Raw genomic sequence first — 24,148 nt, forward strand, 5'->3', positions numbered from 1 at the left:
GGGAAAATATAATGAGACCACCAAGATTTAAGACTTCTGTGAAAGGATATTCATTGAAGGAGGAGACACTGGTGGAGGACTGGTTAGAGTCAAACACATGAATATGGTCTTGGCAATGTTAAATCTGAGGTATTTTTGAGACATATGATAGAAGTGTAGTTACATATATTAGTCTATATTCCAGAGCTCATATCTGTATCTAGAAATACAAATTTATAAATCTCATGTATGAATGGGGACAATGGAAGTAATGGATATAAATGGAATTGCTTAGGCAGAAGATCTCAAATGAGAGAAGTCTGTAAGGCCCAACTCCAGAGCATTGCCAATGTGAACTTGAAAAAAAGAACCGAAAAAGAAACTTATATCATGTCATGAAATCGAAGGAAAAGAGTGTTTTTGATGGAGATAATAGTCATCACTGTCAAATATCAAGAAACCTAAACAGATGAGCACTAAGTTGTGTCCTCTTGACTCAGCAATACAAAAATTACGAAGTACTGTGTCCATTGAATAATAAAGTACTTAACAATATGGGCACAAGAGAATCTTCCCGGACTTACCAGGAGGTTTGGAAATAGAGACAAATCTTTAGAGAAAGCTGTGAAAAGGGGAAGAGAAAAGGCAATCAGATTCAGAAGTTATGAAGAAGAGGACAGGCTTTTCTGTTTTCATTTTTGTTCTAATGCAAAGTAGTTACAGAATCTTTTCACAGGAAATTTACAGTTGACAGGATGATGTTTAATACATAAAAGACAGGAGATTAAATAATTGAAGGAGAGAATTTTATTGGTAAGTTTACTGATGGAGGGACAGTTTTGGGAAGGAAGACAGCTCATCCATTGTAAACAGAGGTTAAATAGATAGATTGGGTGTGGGATATAAGTTAGAGATAGAAATAAGCCTGAATTTTAATCTTATATCTTCCATGTTCCCTATAAAATAGCAGTGAAGGTCATCTTCCAAGAGTTGGGGCAGGGAGTGCTGAGAAGATTAAAGGTTTCATGAGGGTAAGGATTTGAGAAGCAGAAACTGGACAAGTAAATAGAAATGTATGCATAAATAGACAGATAAATAAATGATAAGGAAGGAAATGAAAGAAGGAAGGAAGGGAGGGAAGGGGGAGGGGAGGGTGAATGGATGGGGGGGGACAGAAGGAAAGAAGTATGGAAGGAAGGAAGGAAGGAAGGAAGGAAGGAAGGAAGGAAGGAAAGAAGAAAGGAAGAAAGGCAGTGGAAGGAGGGAGGGAGGGCAGGAATGATCATTTGTTTCTGATCATTTTGGTTCTGACCAAAATTGGTAATGTTCAAGAAGTTTTTGGGCTATCTTTATGAATCTGTAGTTCTTGGCTTTTTTTTTTTTTCCTGCTCCAGTAAAACTTCTTTCATACAAGTAAGGACTATCACATATTTATATCAATCCAAATGATCTACTGTATTACTGATTTTGGAGAAGAGGGTGAGGTACTTCCTTAAGAAGGTGTATCCAAATCTGAGAGATAGGAAAACATGTGCATATATGCTTATGCTGTGTCTGTACATAAAAGTATTTTACATTTACTTGTAATAAGTAATGTACATTTACATGTAATAAGGCCATTAAATAATTCCAATATACCCTCCACAAGGAGACAGAGAATTTCTCCTTAAAAACAGGATAGCCAAGTGTTAAAAGTGGACCAGAATTTAGGAAGCTCTCCATAGGAAAATGATAAGTAATTATTATGTTTAGTATATATTTTAGCAGATGTAATATAATCAGTTTCCTTTTCCAAAGAGAAAGCACACATTATTCCCTAGATATCTTTTTTCCATTATAGAAATTCATTCGTGATACTTTTAAGTTATCTATTAGTAGAATTAGTATATGAATATTCCAATTCACAATCATTTAAGTGTTAAACATTTAATTATTTATCAGCAAAATATTGACGAACATTTACAAGTATTCCATCAACTTGTCAGTAAGTCCTTCCTTAGAGGAAATTTTCTGATTTTAATTCAGTCATAAAATTCTTTAGGTCACTAGTGCATCAATTACTAAATTACTGATCCATAGTACTATAATGTCCTGAAAAGTAAACACAACTTCTGAAAGCCTAATTGAATCTTGCAGAGATATTTATTCACCACTGAATTAATTAAGATAAACGAGTCAACTCACAATAATCACACTAAACTTATGTACATTCATTTCACAAATGGATAAACTGAAGTTTAGAAAAGACAGAACTAGAGAGATAAGGATCCAAGGTGGATTTTCAACCTGAAAAGACCTAATTCCTAATATCTAGCTACAGAAAATAAATACATGAGTTTGAAAGCAATAACAATTATTTCTCTGAAAGTTCATTTTAATGTAATTTTATTGAGTTTAATACCTCTCTGTTAATAATTATAAACTCACAGTGTTTATACTAATATGACCTTGTTGCAATGTAAATAGTGTAATTTTAAAAACCCACAAAATTTTAGACTCTTTTAAGGTAAAGATGGTCCTAAAACTAGTTATCTTAACCACCTACTATATGGGTTACTTGGAAAACAAAGGAGTTTTTGCAGCGTGTCAGTGGTTACCAGCACAGGTTTGGGAGTAAGAAAAACCAAGCTTTAGTACTAGATTATGTGTTTATTAGCCTAACTAAATGAGTTACTTAATTCTTGTAGTTTCCCCATCTATGAAATGGAGGGGAAAACACATAATTCATGATTTATTGTAAGGATTAGATAAGAAAATTTATTTAACTACTTAGTGCTGGACCTCGCAGCAAATATATATGGGCTGGAAAATATGTATAAATGTAGATATATACACACATACAAACACACATGAAATTTAAATTTAGCTTAGAATAGTTTTGAGGCCATTATTACTTTAGAGACTAGATTTATTTGAAGTGGTTTAGCTTTCCATTAGGTATGTTACTTTCCATGTTTTTGTGTTTTTGTTTTTGCTTGTTTGTTTATTTGTTTTGGTCTCCAAAAAAACAAAACAAAAAAAAAAACAGTTTCTATACTCCTTCATAAAACAATGCAAAGGAAAGAAAAATACTAATAATTATGTTCAACAATTACTATTGTCTGTATTTATCTGGAAGGAGCTTCCCACAGCTTCAATCATAGCCATGGATCATTATTTCAAACCAAGTACGTCTTTTAGGTATTTAAATGTGTGTTCTCATATCAAGGAATTGAAATGTAATCCACTTGTTCTGTGATCTCACTGCAATTCTGCTAAATGTTTCAAATAAGTAAAACAGCATGTATTGTAGATTTGAGTGCTATCACCGAATCTAAAGAGATACACATTGAAAAGAAGGGTTGTTATGCCAAGAAAAATTAGGTCTACTTAATCTTTAATTTTTCATTAAAACATTTCTGAGGTTTATACAATAAAATCATGGTAGAGACTTCCAGCAAATGACATTATAGCTTAGAGCTATATGAAAGTTCTAACAAATTGTAATATATTTAGAGATTAATAATATAAATTCTGGGGGTGCCTTGGTGGCTCAGTTGGTTATGCATCTGCCTTCAACTCAGGTCATGACCCCAAGGTCCTGGATCGAGCCCCACATCGGGTTTCTTGCTCAGTGAACAGCCTGCTTGTCCCTCTCCCTCTGCCTGTTGTTCCCCCTGTTTGTGCTCTCTCTCTCTCTTTCTCTCTCTCTGTGTCAAATAAATAAATAAAGTCTTTAAAAAATATATGTACTTCTGATGCAGAGAACATATATATATATATAGAGAGAGAGAGAGAGAGAGAATATATATATAATATATGTATACTTCTGATGCAAAGAAATCTAAACCAAGAGTAAAATGCTATGTTGAGGGAGTTTTTTAATTTACCTGCTTAATAATTTACATGTTAAGAACATAATTATATATCTTGGGAGCATTTTCTCAGAAAGAATCCTTTAGAATAAGTTTTGCCTTTGCTACTGTGCTAATGATGGCTTTTACAAAATGACCCAAGGAAAAAAGACAATTTCCTTCAGGTATACTGGGTCTGAAATATTCTTCACTGATTTCACATGCACTGATAACATGAACAAGGTAATTTCTTCTGACTCTGGTAGGGCAAGATTTGCAGTGAGAAATGCAAAATTTACACAGAGTTTGCCTCTAAGAAATCTCTGCAGTGTTTTTCAGTTTATATAAAAAGACTAAAGACGTTGCCGGAGGCATCTGTTTTCTTTTCCTTAAGGCAGGCTGAAGCACCACAAATCAAATTGTTTTTCACATTGTTCATTTAATATTTTCTCTTTCAATTTCTCAGAGAGCCGACATAGGGATTTCTGCTTTAACCATCACCCCGGATCGTGAGAATGTGGTGGACTTTACAACACGCTATATGGACTACTCAGTGGGAGTACTACTTCAAAGGGCTGAAAAGACAGTGGATATGTTTGCCTGTCTTGCACCATTTGATCTGTCTCTATGGGCTTGCATCGCTGGCACTGTTCTTCTGGTGGGTCTTCTGGTCTATCTCCTGAATTGGCTTAATCCTCCACGGTTACAAATGGGATCAATGACTTCTACTACTCTCTACAATTCCATGTGGTTTGTGTATGGATCCTTTGTACAGCAAGGTAAGGAGAAAAAAATGCTTTTTAGTCTGAAAAAGGAATATGTTTCAAATGCCATGAATCAGTTAAGAATGTTCTGTATCTGACATCAATAAGTGTTCTAAAGGGTCTTCACAGAAATGCTCAGGAAAGAATATTTCCTACCCTTTCCTAGAGGATCTCAAGCACAGCAGGTTTTCCACAAAAATGGTTCATTATCTTTTGATGTAGGTTCAATTTCATCAACAAAGCCAAAAATGAATGTCAGAGGTAAGGTTAACAAGAAACTCAAGATCAGATTTCCCCTCCTCCTCCACTAATTTTTTTTTTCCTTTCTCTGACATTCTGAGAAATAGCCTTATTGGGATGAAATAGCTTACTACCAGAACAGACACTGTTTAATTATTTACATATGTAAGACATGTTGGGACTGGTTCTTTGTTCAGAGACATTATTTAATATATTAAAAATATTCAGTGACAGTGAAAAACTTTGATTAATTTAAGATTCTGATAACAAATATTGTCTTATCTTTCATCTTTTTTTTAAGATTTTATTTATTTATTTGACAGAGATCACAAGTAGGCAGAGAGAGAGGAGGGGAAGCAGGCTCCCTGATGAGCAGAGAGCCTGATGTGGGACTCGATCCAGACCCTGGGATCATGACCTGAGCCAAAGGCAGAGGCTTTAACCCACTGAGCCACCCAGATGCCCCTTATCTTTCATCTTAATAGTTAATTAATCTTTACCAATGATTTAACTTTTAACTTCATTATATTCTAAAGGATGTCTTTGTTTTGTTATTCAATATTTAATCTTCCCTATTCTTTAAAGTTGTCTAGTTAATTCTATTACTCTCACCATTTTAGAATAGAATAATACTTACTAAACTCCTTTTTTGAGACTATTGTCATTGCACAGAATGAAATAATAAAATACTTAGGGGATTGATAGTTTCTTACAAACCTATCACATATATTAAAGAGGAGAAATATGTGTCACAATGAAGATACATGACACTTTTGCCTTAATATTTATAAATTTCAATAGCATCTTCTTTTTTATTCACACTTGCTATTAGATCTTTCATTAAATTTGAGTAATTGTTCTCAACTGCAAACTCCTGATTGAATCCACTGGTCCAGAGACGGCCGAGGCCAGAGCTCTAAGAAAAGGAATGGGTTAGAGGAGCTTTCAGTGGCAACTGATAAGGAGTAATGAGAAAGACCCAAGTATCTTGTATAGCATGTAGTGGTATACATACCAAATAAAGACAATATTTAAAGATGGCAGGTTTGGCCAACTACATTAAACATTTCAAAAAATCAAGTAAAAGTAAGACTTGAAAGATACTTACTGTATTTAGCAATGAACTTGTTATTGGTAGTATTCCAGTGACTGTAGCTGCATCACCAGATCCTCCAAAACCTACCGATTCTGTGGGTCAGAAGTTTAGACAAGACATAGGAAGGATGGTTTGTCTTTACTCAGTGATGTCTGAGGACTCAACTAGACAACTCAGAAAATGAACTAATCTGAAGGCTTGTCCATTTCAGTTACATGTCTGGTAACTGATGCTGGCTGAGGGCTGGTAGCTTCAGTTTTCTTATATGGTCTCTCTTCATGGGATAGTGTGGCCCTTCTCACAGAATGGTAGTTAATTTCTCCATAAAGAGCATTCCAGAAGGAGAAAAAAAAGAGTCAATGAAACAAAAAAATGTTACAGTCCAGGTTGGGGATCACAAACTTGTATGATGGTGTGAGTTCCTCATAGGAACATCCTATGATGTAGGGAACATCCTGGTTGTGCCTGTCTCATGACTTTGTTATAAGAATTAAAACAGGTAAAATTATGAAGTTCTTAGATAAAATAACTCATATAAGGGTCACATAATTGCTTACCAGATAAGTAAAAAATGAAAACAAATCAGACTCAGCTATGGATAGTTAGGCACATAGAAAAAGGATAACAAAGCAAATGATTTTAGATTATTGGCAAGATAATGGTTAAAATGGCAGCTCGTAGGGTACATGAAGCAATAAAAAAATAGAAAGACCAATAATGACAATTCAAGAAGAGTAAGATGGGAGAGTAATAGAGTAGTAGTGGGAGAGAATAGAGTTCTTGATGAGGTCAAAGAACAAAAGTGGAAATATCAGTGTGAGGGAGTTTGAAGTTTGTATTTATGGATTCCTGAAGTTAAGTACTGGTGAGGGACTTCAAAGCTGATCAAGGAACTGAGAGCCCAGAGGATTAAATGAACCACCTGCAATGATAGTCAGCTCAGATTGGAGAGAAAGAAAATGAGCCAGGTGCCAAAGTCATCAATAAATGAGGAGAAAGAGCTAGGAGATGCTGATAGATATGAGCAGTCTAAAAATAAATGTTGGTATAGTTAGATGTAATTAACCTTTGTTTTCACCTTATTCTTCCCAATCCACCCAATTTTCTGTACATAGTTTTAATAACCACCAATATTCAGTTGACCACCAAACCTACATCACCCATTCTTTGATTTTTGTTTTATATATCCAGCTGCTCACTAGACCACTCTCTGGATATAGCAAAAGCACCATGATTTCCAACATGCCAAACATTGAACTTATTTTACACTTTAAAGCTTTGTAGCTTCTCATATTCTTTATTCCAGCTGATGCATTGCCAGCCACTCAGATACACAGGTTAGAATCTTTGAAAACAGTTTTGGTTTCGTCTTCCTTCTATCCTTTATATCCAACTGTTATCAAGCCCTATGAATTTTGCCTTCTAAATATTTCTAGAAGTGAAAAGCTTGTCTCACCTAGACAGATAAGCCTACACTGTTACCTAGATTAGACCTACTTCATTTCTCATCTCAACTATAGGAATCTTGTTAACATGTCTTTCTTTTTTGTTTTGTCCCCTGCAAACATATGTTCCACATACTTGCATATATATTCAAGTTATTTCTATCAGGGAGAGCTAAACACATAATTCCCATTCTTTAAATATTTTCTTGGCTCCTCAATGCTCACAGTTTAGAAGTCTGAGTTATTTGGAACAGGAACAGTATTCTACCATTGGGCTCCCGTCCCGGGCTCAATTCTCATCTCTTACCACCCATGCCTCACATTTAATTGTTCAGTTACACCAAATGGCTTTTGTCCTTGAACACAAGACTGTGTCATGACTCTTTGCCATTGCTTCTGTTCCTTTCAGTTCCTGAAATGCCTTTATTACTAACCTGCTTAATCTCTATTCTTACTCTTTGCTTTCATATGGTAATTTACTATGCATCCTCTATTTCTTCTTTTGAACTCACTTCTTTTAGGAAATATTTGCTGGGGTTAGGAACCATCTTCTAAACTTCTGAAGATATATTTATTATAACACTTATAAACTATTATGTAATTGCCTTTTCTTCATTTGTCTCCATCTGAGTCCTTTGAACATAAAACAGTGTCTTATCTTTATAGTCCCTTTGCCTATACCTCAGTGTCTTGTACATATTAAGTGCTTGATAAATACAAACTGATCAACTAAATGAATAAATACATGCTAAATACTTAACAAAGCATGGCATTAACTGCAATATTGTGCTTATTAGATTATAATGTGTTCCCCAATGATCTAAATTCACTAAACCTAACAGGAAATTACTCAGAATGTCTCTACTGGTGTATTTTATTAAGTAGCTAAGATGAGGAACTTATAAATAAGGTATTGAATTTGCTGAACCTTTATTTCTTAGGATGTTGACATGCTTTCTGAACTCTGCCTCCAGGTAGCCAAACTAATTTTGGGGGCACATCCAAGAGAAAAAGATAAGTAAAATTACCCATATGGTTAGCATGATTTTCTAGTTATGTAAACATGACACAGATATCAAAAGTTATAAATATGTTAAGCTTTTCCATCCCAACTGAGCCTTTAAATGAATTGTACAGCCTGTAGGTTGATTGTACATTAATACAAATTTCTAGTGATGGATAATGTGGAATTGCGTATGGTTAACTACTTCATCTCTGAAATGTTGCCATTCTTCCTAACAATGAAAAGGTCAATTCGCGAAAAGATACAGAAAGCAACTTTACATTTTGATTAAAAATAAATTAAGGAAAAGCTCCTAAACTCTATGAAAAAAAGAATCAGTCAATGACAGTGTCCATAGACAGGCAATGACGTTAAAATTAGTGATAATTTTCAACAAAAATATAGTCTTTTTAAGAAGTACAGCTGTTATTCAGATTACAGTCTTTACTGAGTCACTAGATCAGATTGAATAGGGATAAAAAGCATTTCATGTATTATCGGATGTATTTCTGAAAAAACAGTTTAGGGACAGCTAAAAGAAAAATGATAAATATATGCTAGTTGTTTACTAATTCTGATTTTTAAAAAAAAGTCTGTAACTTCAAAGCATTCTAGAAAAATAGCTCAGGGAATCCAACTGTGCAAAAGCAGTATGGCCCATTATAGAGATAAACTTAGTACATCTGTTTGGCTGAAACATTAAAGCTTGTGAATTAGATAGTTAAATGCATGAATGAGAGACCAATTTTATGCAAGTTTTGTTGTCATTTTATATCCTCCTTTATTTCCATGTCTACATGCATTTCTCTGCAATCAACATACTTAAACAACTAGGGTTTGATTTTTTGAAGATCCCTTATGTTTTGTTTATGTGAAGTGATTCTTAATATCATCTGGGCCTGGGGGTGGGAGGCCTCTATGACTTTTTCACACATATGGTTGAATACAATTTGTTTGCTGTTTACTTGCAAAAGGAAATTTCAGAGTTTGCCTCAGCTGCTTTTGTCTGATTGTAGAATGTACAAATATTTATAATCATGTAAAATATTTATAGTTATTACATATGTTTATTTACCAGCAAGCATTTATTAAGTACCAACTATATGGCAGGAATAGGAAGAAGAAAAGGAAAATAAGGAATAACTACATCTACTGGTTTACTTACTGTTTCTCGGGCATGCTGTATGTCATGCCCAACTTAGATGTTTTGAGTGTGGTCATAAATAAGAAAGATACAGTTCTAGCAGGCTTGGAACCATCAAAATGGGCCATAGCCAAATGGGACCAAAAAAACCCCTTCCGATGAGAAGAGCAGACAGAATTATATTGGAAAGAATAAAGAAAGATAATTCCTTTGAAGCTTTCTTAAAGATCAAATAGCTCCACTGATGCCAGTGATGAATAGAAAGGGGGCCTTTAGGAATAGTAGAAGATAACCTGATGGCTGCTGCTCAAGAGTTAATGGGAGAGGCATTGCTCAGTCTTTGAGATCCCAGGACAATTTTTGGAAGAAAATAAAGAGCTCTTTCCACTGCCAGATGGATTGCACTGCTACAAGAATCACAACTTTCTCATTTCCACACACACAAAAAGGAATCAGACATTCTTCTCTATCAAACTAGGCAACTAAAGAGATTGTTGATGAGAGAGCATCTCTTTAAAACTTTGCATAGGAGAATAACTCAAAAAGACATCCATTTTTATAGTGTAGATATCAAATATACGAAATTTATCAATGTCCTAGTCGCAAAACCCCAAAGGATTCAAACCTTGTAATGCAGTAGCTAAATCCATTCCTTTGTAATGTTATCTGATCGTTCACGTTCAATTTGAATATAACAAAAATGATATTGGCTAACTCTTGTTTACTGACCCTAATGAACGCAGGGAAAATGAGAGTAATTCCCGGTGACAGGCTAACCGGACTATAGAGACAAATTTCTTTCTACTTTCTGTTCTTACGGATATTAACTCAAAAAAGTTCTCTGTAATTGTTATTTAGGTTCAAAAAACATCTCTGTTGTTGCTAATTATGATTGGCAGTCCTTAACAAAGGGAGTGCCAAGCATCCTGAGAACTGTCACATCCACTTGAGAATTTCCCCATGCTGATTTAAAACATGACAAGGTGCTCATTTTCTTTCATTTTATCACCAGAATTCACCACCAAAGGAAAAAAAAAAAGTAGTTGAGCTATCATGTTCTCAGATACTATTCTAAGTCTATCCTTATGGGTGTGGGTAATGAGTAATTTGTATGATAGAAAACAATGCAGGGATGCTAAGATGGGAATCCATTGGTTTACATTTCCAATGAACTGTAATGAGCTGCTAAGCAATGATCCCATGAATTATAAGTATGTAATATGCCCCTGAATTTCATTTATTTTAATACCAGCTCTTCATGATTTGAGCCAGAAAATCCTTTCTCATGCTAAACTGGGCTTTTGAAGAGTTGAAAGTCATCAAGGCATATGAGGCAAAAAAAATCAGATTTCTGCTCATAAAATGCTTACCGAACAAGAACTGGTGAAAACATTTTCTCGACTACTTTGAACTCCTTAAGGATGCATACATAATTAGAAGCGTTATTTTAGTATTTAAGGAAACAAAGGAGTGGTTTCCTGAGAGCCATTTAAAAAAAAAAAAAAATCAACACTGAAAAGTGATTTTAAGATACTCTGAGTTAGGTTTTTATTCTTCCCCAAGTGCTATAAGAAAAAAAAAAAAGTTTTAAAAAATCTAAATTTAAAGGCGCCTGAGTGGCTCAGTCATTAACGTTTGCCTTTGGCTCAGGTCATGATCTCAGGATCCTGGGGTCGAGCCCCACATCGGGCTCCCTGTTCAGAGAGAAACCAGATTCTCCTCTCACTGCCCCTGCTTTTGTTCCCTCTCTCGCTGTGTCTCTCTCTGTCAAATAAATAAATAAAATCTTTTAAAAAAATCTAAATTTAAGTGATGGAAAAGGAGGTGTCATGGGTCCTTTAAAATAGCATTGATATCATGGTAGTACTCAGTACTTACTGTATCATTTTACAAAACCCCTCACCTTAAGTAACAGGAATAGGGTCAGACATCACCCAAGATAAATTTATTCTAAAGATCATTTAGGATTGATCAAAGTTAAACTATTGAGATCAAAAGACTATAGGTGTTAATAGAGACCATCAGTTTAGAATATAAATTTGGAAATTCAATTTTTGTTTGACCTGAATCCATATTTCTCCCTTCACCTATGAATACATATTTAAAAGTTTAACAATGACAGTTGACCTAGCACTAAGATGCATACTTATAACCCAACTATATTCTCTGGTTTACAAAATTGATTAGTAATAAAGTCCTGTGATACTTTTGTTAAATACCCTTGAATGTGGCATAGACTTTAATTTTTCACAATTTTAAGGCAGAGAAATTACAATGTATAATATAATATATAAATTCACATCACATATCTCATCATATATAATAGTGTCCCTTGTTTGTAAGCTACATTTCTTGATGACAATCGTTCGTCTTTATATTAAGATTTAACAAAACACCGATGCATGACCCATATTTCCATGCTTTGGACACATAAAATTGCTCTTTGATTTGTGGCCATGACTAAAATTTATAGAGTCTCTTTATATTTACAGCTCTGTCTCTTCGACTCTAAATTAGCAATCCATTTGGGGCAGCTATGTAGTTTATCCTGTCTGCTCCACTTGTTTCCTAGCACTTAATGTTTATATCCATGTATTTTATAGTACTTGAGCATGTACTTACAGTATTTCTTCTGCCTGTATGATTTCAAGTTTTTTTTTTCTCCAGCAAACATCTGTTTAGTTATTAAATAAGAATTATTTATCTAGTCACGAGGGTGAGGAGGACAGCATGGTGTCTGTCTTCATGGAGCTTTCAACGTTCAAGAGAAACAAACTGGTAAACACATAGCTCCATCACAGAATCATAATTATCATGTTGAGGAAACCACGAGTCATGATGAGCTTAGAGTTTACAGGTATGCTGCTATTTGGCGCACTGTAATTAGGTCAAATACATACAAAGTCATGACCTATCAAAATGAGGAACACAGACTTGGAACCTATTTTTTACCTAGTGACAACGGAAGAAATGAATTGTCCAATCAAGTCATTCTATCTTTGCTTTCTGATCTATAAAATAAAGTGCTAAATTTTAAAATTTTCTTTCAGCTCTAACATTGTAGGATTCTATCATCAATACCTAATTTAAGAACTATTTTCATATCTTTGTGTTTCTTTGAGATAGAGCTCAGTTTTAAATCCTGTATCTACCATTACTAACTATATGACACTGGACAAGTTGCTTAACCTCTAGGTGCCTCAGTTCTCTGAATAATAATTGCCTGCTTCATCAGGTGTTTGAAAAATTGATTGCTCATGGATATAAAACACTTAAAACTGTGTGCATGACAAAATAGGCACTCAACATTGTAATTACCTCAACATTTTTGCAGGCCACAGCAAGAGATAGAATCAACCATATTGTTTAAAACTTTATACACTCATAATTACCTCACAGAAGATAAGCTTTATTTCAAGGAAACATTTAATTAGGCATAAGGAAATATATTAGGAAAACTAGTCTAGCTGATGAAAATGCTTATAGTAAAAACCATATACTAAAAAATTCAGAATAACTTTGTCATTCAGCTAGATATGAAAAACTAAAAGCATTTTTTTCCCATGTAAGTACATCATCATCACATATATTGTGATAAACTGTAGCACAGCAGGGCCCAAGATGCAACAAATAATGAACTCAGACTGAATGGAATTAAGTTTTGATTCAGGATGCTTCTAATTTATATATTAAGTCCTTAAAAAGATTGAATAATTTTAGGAGATTAATCTGTAAGGACTATGTAAATGTGTTTTGTTTTTGGAATTATGTTTTAAAATCTGTAACTAAAATAGCACAAAATTGAGTATGAACATCATATAGAAGGCTAATTTTCCTAAACTAATCAATGCTCACAGACTGCCACTCATGGCAGCTTAGAACCATTTGGATCCATTCCAGAATTGAAATGATGATGATGATGATGGTACTTCAGTTTTTGCTTATTACACTCACAAGGCCAGTATTGAAACTTAGAATATTTAATAATTTTTGAAGCATAATTGGCATATATTACATTAGTTTCAAGTATACAACATAATGATTTGATATTTGTACACATCGTGAAATGATCACCACAATAAATCTAATAAGCACATGTAGTTACAGAATTTTTTATGATGAGAACTTTTAAGATTTACTCACAGCAACTTTCAAATACATAATGTGGTATTATTGACAATAGTCACTATGCTGTACATTACATCCCTGTGACTTATTTATTTTATAACTGGAAGTTTGTACCTTTTGCTTCCTTTCACCCATTTGGCCTGCACTGCCTCTGGCAATCACCAATCTGTCCTCTGTGTCTGTGTGCTCAGTTTTTTAATCTGTTTTGCTTTTTGGAGTCCACATGTAAGTGAGACCATATGGTATTTGCCTTTCTCTGTCTGACTTATCTCACTTAACATATGCCCTCAAGTGCTGTCCATGTTGTTGCAAATGGCAAGATTTCATTTTCTTCCATGACTGAATAATATTCCATGATATACACTGAAATATTATTCAGACATGGAAAAGAATGAAAAAATTTATATGCATATATAACATGTATGACTATATATAACATGTTTCTTTACGCATTCATCAATCATAATGGACACTCTGGTGGCTTTTGTTTCTTAGCTATTCTTTTCTTTTTGCTTTTGTTTTTAAATATTTTATTTATTTGACAGAGAGAGACACAGCAAGAGAGGGAACTCAAGCAGAGAGAATAGGACAGGGGAAGCAGGCTTCCTGCCAAGCAGGGAGCCTGATGTGGGGCTCCATCCCAGGATCTTAAGATCACGACCTGAGCAGAAGGCAGATGCTTAATGACTGAGCCACCCAGGCACCCCTTAGCTATTGTAAATAATGCTGTAAGGAGCAGGGGAATACAATACAATTTCTTTTGAAGTTGGTGTTTTCATTTTCTTTGGTTAAATACCCTGAAGTAGAATTGCTGGATGTATGGTAGTTTTGTTTTTAATTTTTTGAAGAAGGTCCATACTGTTTTCCAGGGCATCTGCCCCGGTTTGCATTCCTCCCAACAGTGCTCAAGGATTCCCTCCCTCCACATCCTTGCCAGCACTTATTAATTTTTGTCTTTTTGATAATAGCTGTTCTAATAGGTGTGAGGCTATAGTTCATTGTGGTTTTAATTTGCATCTCCCTGATGATTAGTGATATTGAACATCATGTGTCTTCTTTGGAAAAATGTCTATTTGGATCCTTTGCCCAACTTTTACACAGACTTTTTTTTTTTGCTATTGAGTTGTATGAGTTTTTTATATATTTTGGATATTAGCCCCTTAGCAGATATATGATTTGCAGCTATTTTCTCCCACTCGATACATTGCCTTTTCATTTTGTTGGTGTTTTCCTTTGCTGTGCAGAAGCTTTTTAGTTCAACATAGTCCCACTTGTTTACTTTTACTTTTGTTGCCCTTGTTTTTGGTGTCAAATCCAAAAAAAAAATCATTGCCAAGAGCAATGTCAAGAAATTTACCACCTATGTTTTCTTCCAGGAGTTTTATGGATTCAGGTCTTACATTCAAGTCTTTAATCCATTTTGAGTTCATTTTTGTCTATGGTATAAGGTAATAATCCAGTTTCATTCTTTTGCAATATCAATAACTATTTGGTTGTTTAATATATTGATAAAACTAAAAGCAATCTTATCGCTTATAAATAAATATAACCCATATTAAATATTATGCTAAAATTTTAAATTCATTGATGGAATTCTTTTAAATTTAAGAATTGCTAAACTGTAGTTTCATCATTAACATACATGCAATGCGGGGGGAGGAGTCAAGATGGCGGAGAAGTAGCAAGCTGAGACTACTTCAGGTAGTGGGAGATCAGCTAGATAGCTTATCTAAAGATTGCAAACACCTACAAATCCAAAGGGAGATTGAAGAGAAGAAGAACAGCAACTCTAGAAAAAGAAAATCAACCACTTTCTGAATAGGCTGGCGGAGAAGTGAATCCAAAGCGACAGGAAGATAGACTGCGGGGGGAGGGGCCGGCTCCCGGCAAGCGGCGGAACAACGGAGCACAAAATCAGGACTTTTAAAAGTCTGTTCTGCTGAGGGACATCGCTCCAGAGGCTTAACCGGGGTGAAGCCCATGCAGGGTCAGTGTGGCCTCAGGTCCCGCAGGGTCACAGAAGGATCGGGGACGTCTGAGTGTTGCAGAGCTTACAGGTATTAGAACGGGGAAGCCGGCCGGCTACAGAGACAGAGCCGAGGAGTGAGCTCTCAGCTCGGGGTTACCTTGAACCGGTGGCAGGCTCGGTCAGCTCTGAGGACGGCCAGAGGCCAGGGTGACGGGAGTAATTGGGCGCTGTTCTCTGAGGGCGCGCTGAGGAGTGGGGCCCCGGGCTCTCGGCTCCTCTGGGCCAGAGACGGGGAGGCCGACATCTTTATTCCCGCCCTCCGGAACTCTATGGAAAGCGCTCAGGGAACAAAAGCTCCCGAAAGCAAACCCAAGCAGATTACTCAGACCGCCCCGGGTAAGGGTGGTGCAACTCCGCCTGAGGCAAAGACACTTGAGAATCACTACAACAGGCCCCTCCCCCAGAAGATCAACAAGAAACCCAGCCAGGACCAAGTTCACCTACCAAGGAGTGCAGTTTCAATACCAAGGAGAGCAGCGGAATTCCAGAGGAAGAGAAAGCAAAGCACGGAACTCACGGCTTTCTCTCCATGATTCTTTAGCCTTGCAGTTAATTTAATTTTTTTTTCTTTTTCAATTTTTTTTTCTCTTCTTCTGCTAAATTTTTTTAACTTTTACCCTTATCTTTTTTAATGTTTTTTAACTAGTTTATCTAATATGTATGTATCTATATATTTTTTCCTTTTTATATTTTTTCTTCGTTGGTTTTCTTTTTTGTTTCTTATTTTTTTCTTTCTGAACCAGTTCTTATCCCCTTTCTCCCCCCTAACGATTTTGGATCTCTTCTGATTTGGCTAAAGCATATTTTCCTGGGGTTGATGCCACCCTTTTAGTATTTTACTTGCTCCTTCATATACTCTTATCTGGACAAAATGACAAGGCGGAAAAATTCACCATAGAAAAAAGAACAAGAGGCAGTACCAAAGGCTAGGGACCTACTCAATACAGACATTGGTAATATGTCAGATCTAGAGTTCAGAATGACATTCTCAAGGTTGTAGCCGGGCTCGAAAAAGGCATGGAAGATATTAGAGAAACCCTCTCAGGAGATATAAAAGCCCTTTCTGGAGAAATAAAAGAACTAAAATCTAACCAAGTTGAAATCAAAAAAGCTATTAATGAGGTACAATAAAAAATGGAGGCTCTCATTGCTAGGATAAATGAGGCAGAAGAAAGAATTAGCGATATAGAAGACCAAATGACAGAGAATAAAGAAGCTGAGCAAAAGAGGGACAAACAGCTACTGGACCACGAGGGGAGAATTCGAGAGATAAGTGACACCATAAGACGAAACAACATTAGAATAATTGGGATTTCAGAAGAAGAGGAAACAGAGAGGGGAGCAGAAGGTATATTGGAGAGAATTATTGGAGAGAATTTCCCCAATATGGCAAAGGGAACAAGCATCAAAATCCAAGAGGTTCAGAGAACCCCCCTCAAAATCAATAAGAATAGGTCCACTCCCCGTCACCTAATAGTAAAATTTACAAGTCTTAGTGACAAAGAGAAGATCCTGAAAGCAGCCCAGGAAAAGAAGTCTGTAACTTACAATGGTAAAAATATTAGATTGGCAGCAGACTTATCCACAGAGACCTGGCAGGCCAGAAAGAGCTGGCATGATATATTCAGAGCACTAAATGAGAAAAACATGCAGCCAAGAATATTATATCCAGCTAGGCTATCATTGAAAATAGAAGGAGAGATTAAAAGCTTCCAGGACAAACAAAAACTGAAAGAATTTGCAAATACCAAACCAGCTCTACAGGAAATATTGAAAGGGGTCCTCTAAGCAAAGAGAGACCCTAAAAGTTGTAGATCAGAAAGAAACAGAGACAATATACAATAACAGTCACCTTACAGGCAATACAATGGCACTAAATTCATATCTCTCAATACTTACCCTGAATGTTAATGGGCTAAATGCCCCAATCAAAAGACACAGGGTATCAAAATGGATAAAAAAACAAAACCCATCTATATGTTGCCTACAAGAAACTCATCTTAAACCCGAAGACACCTCCAGATTTAAAGTGAGGGGGTGGAAAAGAATTTACCATGCTAATGGACATCAGAAGAAAGCAGGGGTGGCAATACTTATATCAGATCAATTAGATTTTTTTTAATTTTATTTTTTATAAACATATAATATATTTTTATCCCCAAGGGTACAGGTCTGTGAATCGCCAGGTTTACACACTTCACAGCACTCACCATAGCACAGATCAATTAGATTTTAAGCCAAAGACTATAATAAGAGATGAGGAAGGACACTATATCATACTCAAAGGATCTGTCCAACAAGAAGATCTAACAATTTTAAATATCTATGCCCCTAACGTGGGAGCAGCCAACTATATACACCAATTAATAACAAAATCAAAGAAACACATCGACAATAATACAATAATAGTAGGGGACTTTAACACTCCCCTCACTGAAATGGACAGATCATCCAAGCAAAAGATCAACAAGGAAATAAAGGCCTTATGACACACTGGGCCAGATGGACATCACAGATATATTCAGAACATTTCATCCCAAAGCAACAGAATACACATTCTTCTCTGGTGCACATGGAACATTCTCCAGAATAGATCACATCCTGGGTCCTAAATCAGGTCTCAACCGGTATCAAAAGATTGGGATCATTCCCTGCATATTTTCAGACCACAATGCTCTGAAGCTAGAACTCAATCACAAGAGAAAATTTGGAAAGAACCCAAATACATGGAGACTAAACAGCATCCTTCTAAAGAATGAATGGGTCAACCAGGACATTAAAGAAGAATTGAAAAAATTCATGGAAACAAATGATAATGAAAACACAACGGTTCAAAATCTATGGGACACAACAAAGGCAGTCCTGAGAGGAAAATATATAGTGGTACAAGACTTTCTCAAGAAACAAGAAAGGTCTCAGGTACACAACTTAACCCTACACCTAAGGGAGCTGGAGAAAGAACAAGAAAGAAACCCTAAACCTAGCAGGAGAAGAGAAATAATAAAGATCAGAGCAGAAATCAATGAAATAGAAATCAAAAAAACAATAGAACAAATCAATGAAACTAGGAGCTGGTTCTTTGAAAGAATTAATAAGATTGATAAACCCCTGGCCAGACTTATCAAAAAAAAAAAAAAAAGAGAAAGGACCCAAATAAATAAAATCATGAATGAAAGAGGAGAGATCACAACTAACACCAAAGAAATACAGATAATTATAAGAACATACTATGAGCAACTCTACGCCAACAAATTTGACAATCTGGAAGAAATGGATGCATTCCTACAGACATATAAACTACCACAACTGAACCAGGAAGAAATAGAAAGCCTGAACAGACCCATAACCCATAAGGAGATTGAAACAGTCATCAAAAATCTCCAAACAAACAAAAGCCCAGGGCCAGATGGCTTCCCAGGGGAATTCTACCAAATATTTAAAGAAGAACTAATTCCTATTCTCCTGAAACTGTTCCAAAAAATAAAAATGGAAGGAAAACTTCCAAACTCATTTTATGAGGCCAGCATCACCTTGATCCCAAAACCAGACAAGGATCCCATCAAAAAAGAGAACTACAGACCAATATCCTTGATGAACACAGATGCAAAAATTCTCGCCAAAATACTAGCCAATAGGATTCAACAGTACATTAAAAGGATTATTCACCACGACCAAGTGGGATTTATTCCAGGGCTGCAAGGTTGGTTCAACATCCGCAAATCAATCAATGTGATACAACACATTACTAAAAGAAAGAACAAGAACCATATGATACTCTCCATAGATGCTGAAAAAGCATTTGACAAAGTACAGCATCCCTTCCTGATCAAAACTCTTCAAAGTGTAGGGATAGAGGGCACATACCTCAATATTATCAAAGCCATCTATGAAAAACCCACCGCAAATATCATTCTCAATGGAGAAAAACTGAAAGCTTTTCCACTAAGATCAGGAACACGGCAGGGATGTCCGTTATCACCACTGCTATTCAACATAGTACTAGAAGTCCTAGCCTCAGCAATCAGACAACAAAGGGAATTAAAGGCATCCAAATTGGCAAAGAAGAATTCAAACTATCACTATTCGCAGATGATATGATACTATATGTGGAAAACCCAAAAGACTCCACTCCAAAACTGCTAGAACTTATACAGGAATTCAGTAAAGTGTCAGGATATAAAATCCATGCACAGAAATCAGTTGCATTTCTCTACACCAACAACAAGACAGAAGAAAGAGAAATTAAGGAGTCAATCCCATTTACAATTGCACCCAAAACTATAAGATACCTAGGAATAAACCTAACCAAAGAGACTAAGAATCTATACACAGAAAACTATAAAGTACTCATGAAAGAATTTGAGGAAGACACAAAGAAATGGAAAAATGTTCCATGCTCCTGGATTGGAAGAATAAATATTGTGAAAATGTCTATGCTACCTAAAGCAATCTACACATTTAATGCAATTCCTATCAAAGTACCATCCATTTTTTTCAAAGAAATGGAACAAATAATCCTAAAATTTATATGGAACCAGAAAAGACCTCGAATAGCCAAAGGAATATTGAAAAAGAAAGCCAAAGTTGGTGGCATCACAATTCCGGACTTCAAGCTCTATTACAAAGCTGTCATCATCAAGACAGCATGGTACTGGCACAAAAACAGACACATAGATCAATGGAACAGACTAGAGAGCCCAGAAATAGACCCTCAACTCTATGGTCAACTCATCTTCGACAAAGCAGGAAAGAATGTCCAATGGAAAAAAGCCAGCCTCTTCAATAAATGGTGTTGGGAAAATTGGACAGCCACATGCAGAAATATGAAACTGGATCATTTCCTTACACCACACACGAAAATAGACTCAAAATGGATGAAGGACCTCAATGTGAGAAAGGAATCCATCAAAATCCTTGAGGAGAACACAGGCAGCAACCTCTTCGACCTCAGCCGCAGCAACATCTTCCTAGGAACATCGCCAAAGGCAAGGGAAGCAAGGGCAAAAATGAACTATTGGGATTTCATCAAGATCAAAAGCTTTTGCACAGCAAAGGAAACAGTTAACAAAACCAAAAGACAACAACAGAATGGGAGAAGATATTTGCAAATGACATATCAGATAATGGGCTAGTGTCCAAAACCTATAAAGAACTTAGCAAACTCAACACCCAAAGAACAAATAATCCAATCAAGAAATGGGCAGAGGACATGAACAGACATTTCTACAAAGAAGACATCCAGATGGCCAACAGACACATGAAAAAGTGCTCCACATCAGTCGGCATCAGGGAAATACAAATCAAAACCACAATGAGATATCACCTCACAGCAGTCAGAATGGCTAAAATTAACAAGTCAGGAAATGACAGATGCTGGCGAGGATGCAGAGAAAGGGGAACCCTCCTACACTGTTGGTGGGAATGCAAGCTGGTGCAACCACTCTGGAAAACAGCATGGAGGTTCCTCAAAATGTTGAAAATAGAACTACCCTATGACCCAGCAATTGCACTGCTGGGTATTTACCCTAAAGATACAAACGTAGTGATCTGAAGGGGCACCTGCACCAGAATGTTTATAGCAGCAATGTCTACAATAGCCAAACTATGGAAAGAACCTAGATGTCCATCAACAGACGAATGGATAAAGAAGATGTGGTATATATACACAATGGAATACTATGCAGCCATCAAAAGAAATGAAATCTTGCCATTTGCGGCGATGTGGATGGAACTAGAGGGTATCATGCTTAGCGAAATAAGTCAATCGGAGAAAGACAACTATCATATGATATCCCTGATATGAGGGAGAGGAGATGCAACATGGGGGGGTTAAGGGGTAGGAGAAGAGTAAATGAAACAGGATGGGATTGGGAGGGAGACAAACCATAAGTGACTCTTAATCTCACAAAACGAACTGAGGGTCGATGTGGGGGAGGGGGCTTGGGAGAGGGGGGTTGGGATTACGGACATTGGGGAGGGTATGTGCTATGGTGAGTGCTGTGAAGTTTGTAAACCTGGCAATTCCCAGACCTGTACCCTTGGGGATAAAAATATATTATATGTTTATAAAAAATAAAATTTAAAACAAAAAAAACATACATGCAATGCTTATAGATACTTTTGAAATACAATATAATGCATAGGAAAGTTATAAGTAATATAGTTAAATATATGTACCCTTTAGTTTATATTATTGCAGCACTGGAATATATAACATCAGATTTAAGGTTAATTTTAAGATGAAAACAATTTCTAAGTAACCAGTAAAATTTGTGACTTCCATCTGATAAAATCAAAGCACATAATGGTATTGTGAGTTAAATTTGTGGGTTAAAGCAAAGAATATGCCATGTCAGTATTCACAAGGTTAATTCTAAATTAAACTGTCTTTGATATTATTTGATCAATATTAATAATCTAAAAATAAATTATTGAAAAAGAATAAAAGATATTTTGAGACTTTTCCAAAAATTATTTTAATAGTTTCTGCTGAAAGAAGTTACTAAGTTCCTAAAGGAACAATCATTTGTGTCCTAAAATAGAATTTTTTGAGAAGTCTGTATTTTAAGCAGAGGTGATTGTAATATTTTTGGCTTTGAAATTTTGAGATAGTATGATTTCACATAATTATCTACAAAGTCATGAAGAATTGTTGACAGTTTTCTCTTCTACCTTAGATCCTTTCTAATATCTGATGGTCTCTCCTTTCCTTCTAAATATAAAGTAACTTTGCTATATCAGCAGGGCTGCAGCAAGCACTACATTTCTGTACTATTGCTATACAACTCTCAGAGTCAAGGCCACTTAGTCCTTAGTCCTCTGCCTTACATCACCACCCAAGGAGTACTATAATCCTCTAGAAATGCATTGCCTGGAGTGTGGCACTGCTTAATAAATCACTTCATATTATTTATCTTTCTCTTGACATATATCTAGCAGCAGGAACCATTATGCTGTGACAATGTTAAGTTCTATTGACATTTTCTCTTAATTAACTACACCACTGGCCACCAACTTAACACTGGGAATAAACTTCCTTTATTTAATGTTATCTTGAACAAAGGAAGTCTTAAGTTTGTCATGTATTCATTGTCTTAACAGATATCAAAATATCTTTATTTTTTCAGACCAGCCTATTCTGCTGAGAAAATAAAAAAAAAAATTGTATGTAAAATTCATGTTGCACTATTTCTGAATTAGACTAATGACCAATTAAATAAGTGCACTTTTCCATTAGCTATCTTAATGAATATATGAGAGCTCTATTATATAGGCCTGAATTCCTCTGTGATACCACTTCCTCAATCAATGGGCTGACTTTTATGCATGTTTTTCAAAGAAACATTTCTTTTGGGGTTAAAACATGTTTTACATACTTTAAATCTAAGAGTTTGGGGTCCAAATTATAAGTCACTTATTTATTCAACATTATTGAATGTCTACAATGTGACAGACACTCCTCAAGTTCCTGGAGATACCTTCCTGAGAAAAACAAAGATTCAGGCTTTTATGGAGCTGTTATTCTAGTGAAGAGAGGCGGGTAAAAAACAATAGGCTAGATACATACATACATACATACATACATACATACATACATAAGTAAATGACACAGTGTATCAGAACTCAAATATTATAGAAAAAGTAGCTCAGAAGGAAGGGAATTTGAAGTATATATGGAAGGGTCACAGTTTTCAATAGGTTCAGTAGGTTCATTTAAGTAAGCCTCTAAGCATTTGAGATTGGAGCAAGGACCTGGAGGATGGGAAGGAATGTGCTGTAGAGATATTGAAGCGGTGGGCAGGGGGGTCAGGTGTAGGGAATCACAAATACAATGACCTGCTTCAAGAGGCCAGAAGGACAACTTAGTAGGAGGAGAGGTCAGAGACATCCCTAAACTCAGATGAGATTAGGCTGTATAATTTTCGGCTTCTACTTTGTAGTAATGAAGAGTCACTGGAGTGTTTTAAGTAGAGGAGTGGCAGGACAAACATTTAGATAAACTTAAAAAAAAAAAGGTTTTAGAAGGCATTAACTGTTAAACTGTTCTCTGTTGTGTTTCCAAGTCCTCCAGCATAATTAGGGATTTAAGAAATGTTTCAAAAAATCATAGATTTGTATCTGAGTCATGACTATATTTCGTAGTTGCATGAATGTTTGTCTATTTAGGCTGATATATATTGCTTACAGCATTTGTCCATCCAGTGAATCTTCCAAAAACCTTAACTCCAAGAGCCAGTCACACTCTTTTTTACTCTCCAGATCAAGTAATTATGGTTATCCATTTCAGACAACATATCAACATTAAATGAAAAGGCACATATTACTGCCAGCTTTATTTATGGTAACAGCTCCTGAAGAAAACCATTCTCTTGTAAGTAATCTTACCCAGTGCTCTTGGTAAAAAAGGACTAGAGAGAGGAGCAAGAGTAATGGCATTCTCAGTTTATTTCTTCCTTCTCAATCAACTCCTATATCTTTCTGAAAACA

The 24,148-nt window shown here is 35.8% G+C and overlaps 1 protein-coding gene across 1 annotated transcript in view; it reads left to right on the top strand.

The window, feature by feature from the left end:
- GRID2 (glutamate ionotropic receptor delta type subunit 2) overlaps positions 1-24,148 on the top strand; it is a 1,463,802-nt gene that overhangs the window by 1,180,513 nt on the left and 259,141 nt on the right. The window contains 1 exon segment of the mRNA XM_047717994.1: positions 4,279-4,591. Coding sequence (XP_047573950.1) covers positions 4,279-4,591 — 313 coding nt within the window.

The sequence above is a fragment of the Lutra lutra genome, chromosome 2 (genome assembly GCF_902655055.1).
Source record: "Lutra lutra chromosome 2, mLutLut1.2, whole genome shotgun sequence".
NCBI lineage: Eukaryota > Metazoa > Chordata > Mammalia > Carnivora > Mustelidae > Lutra > Lutra lutra.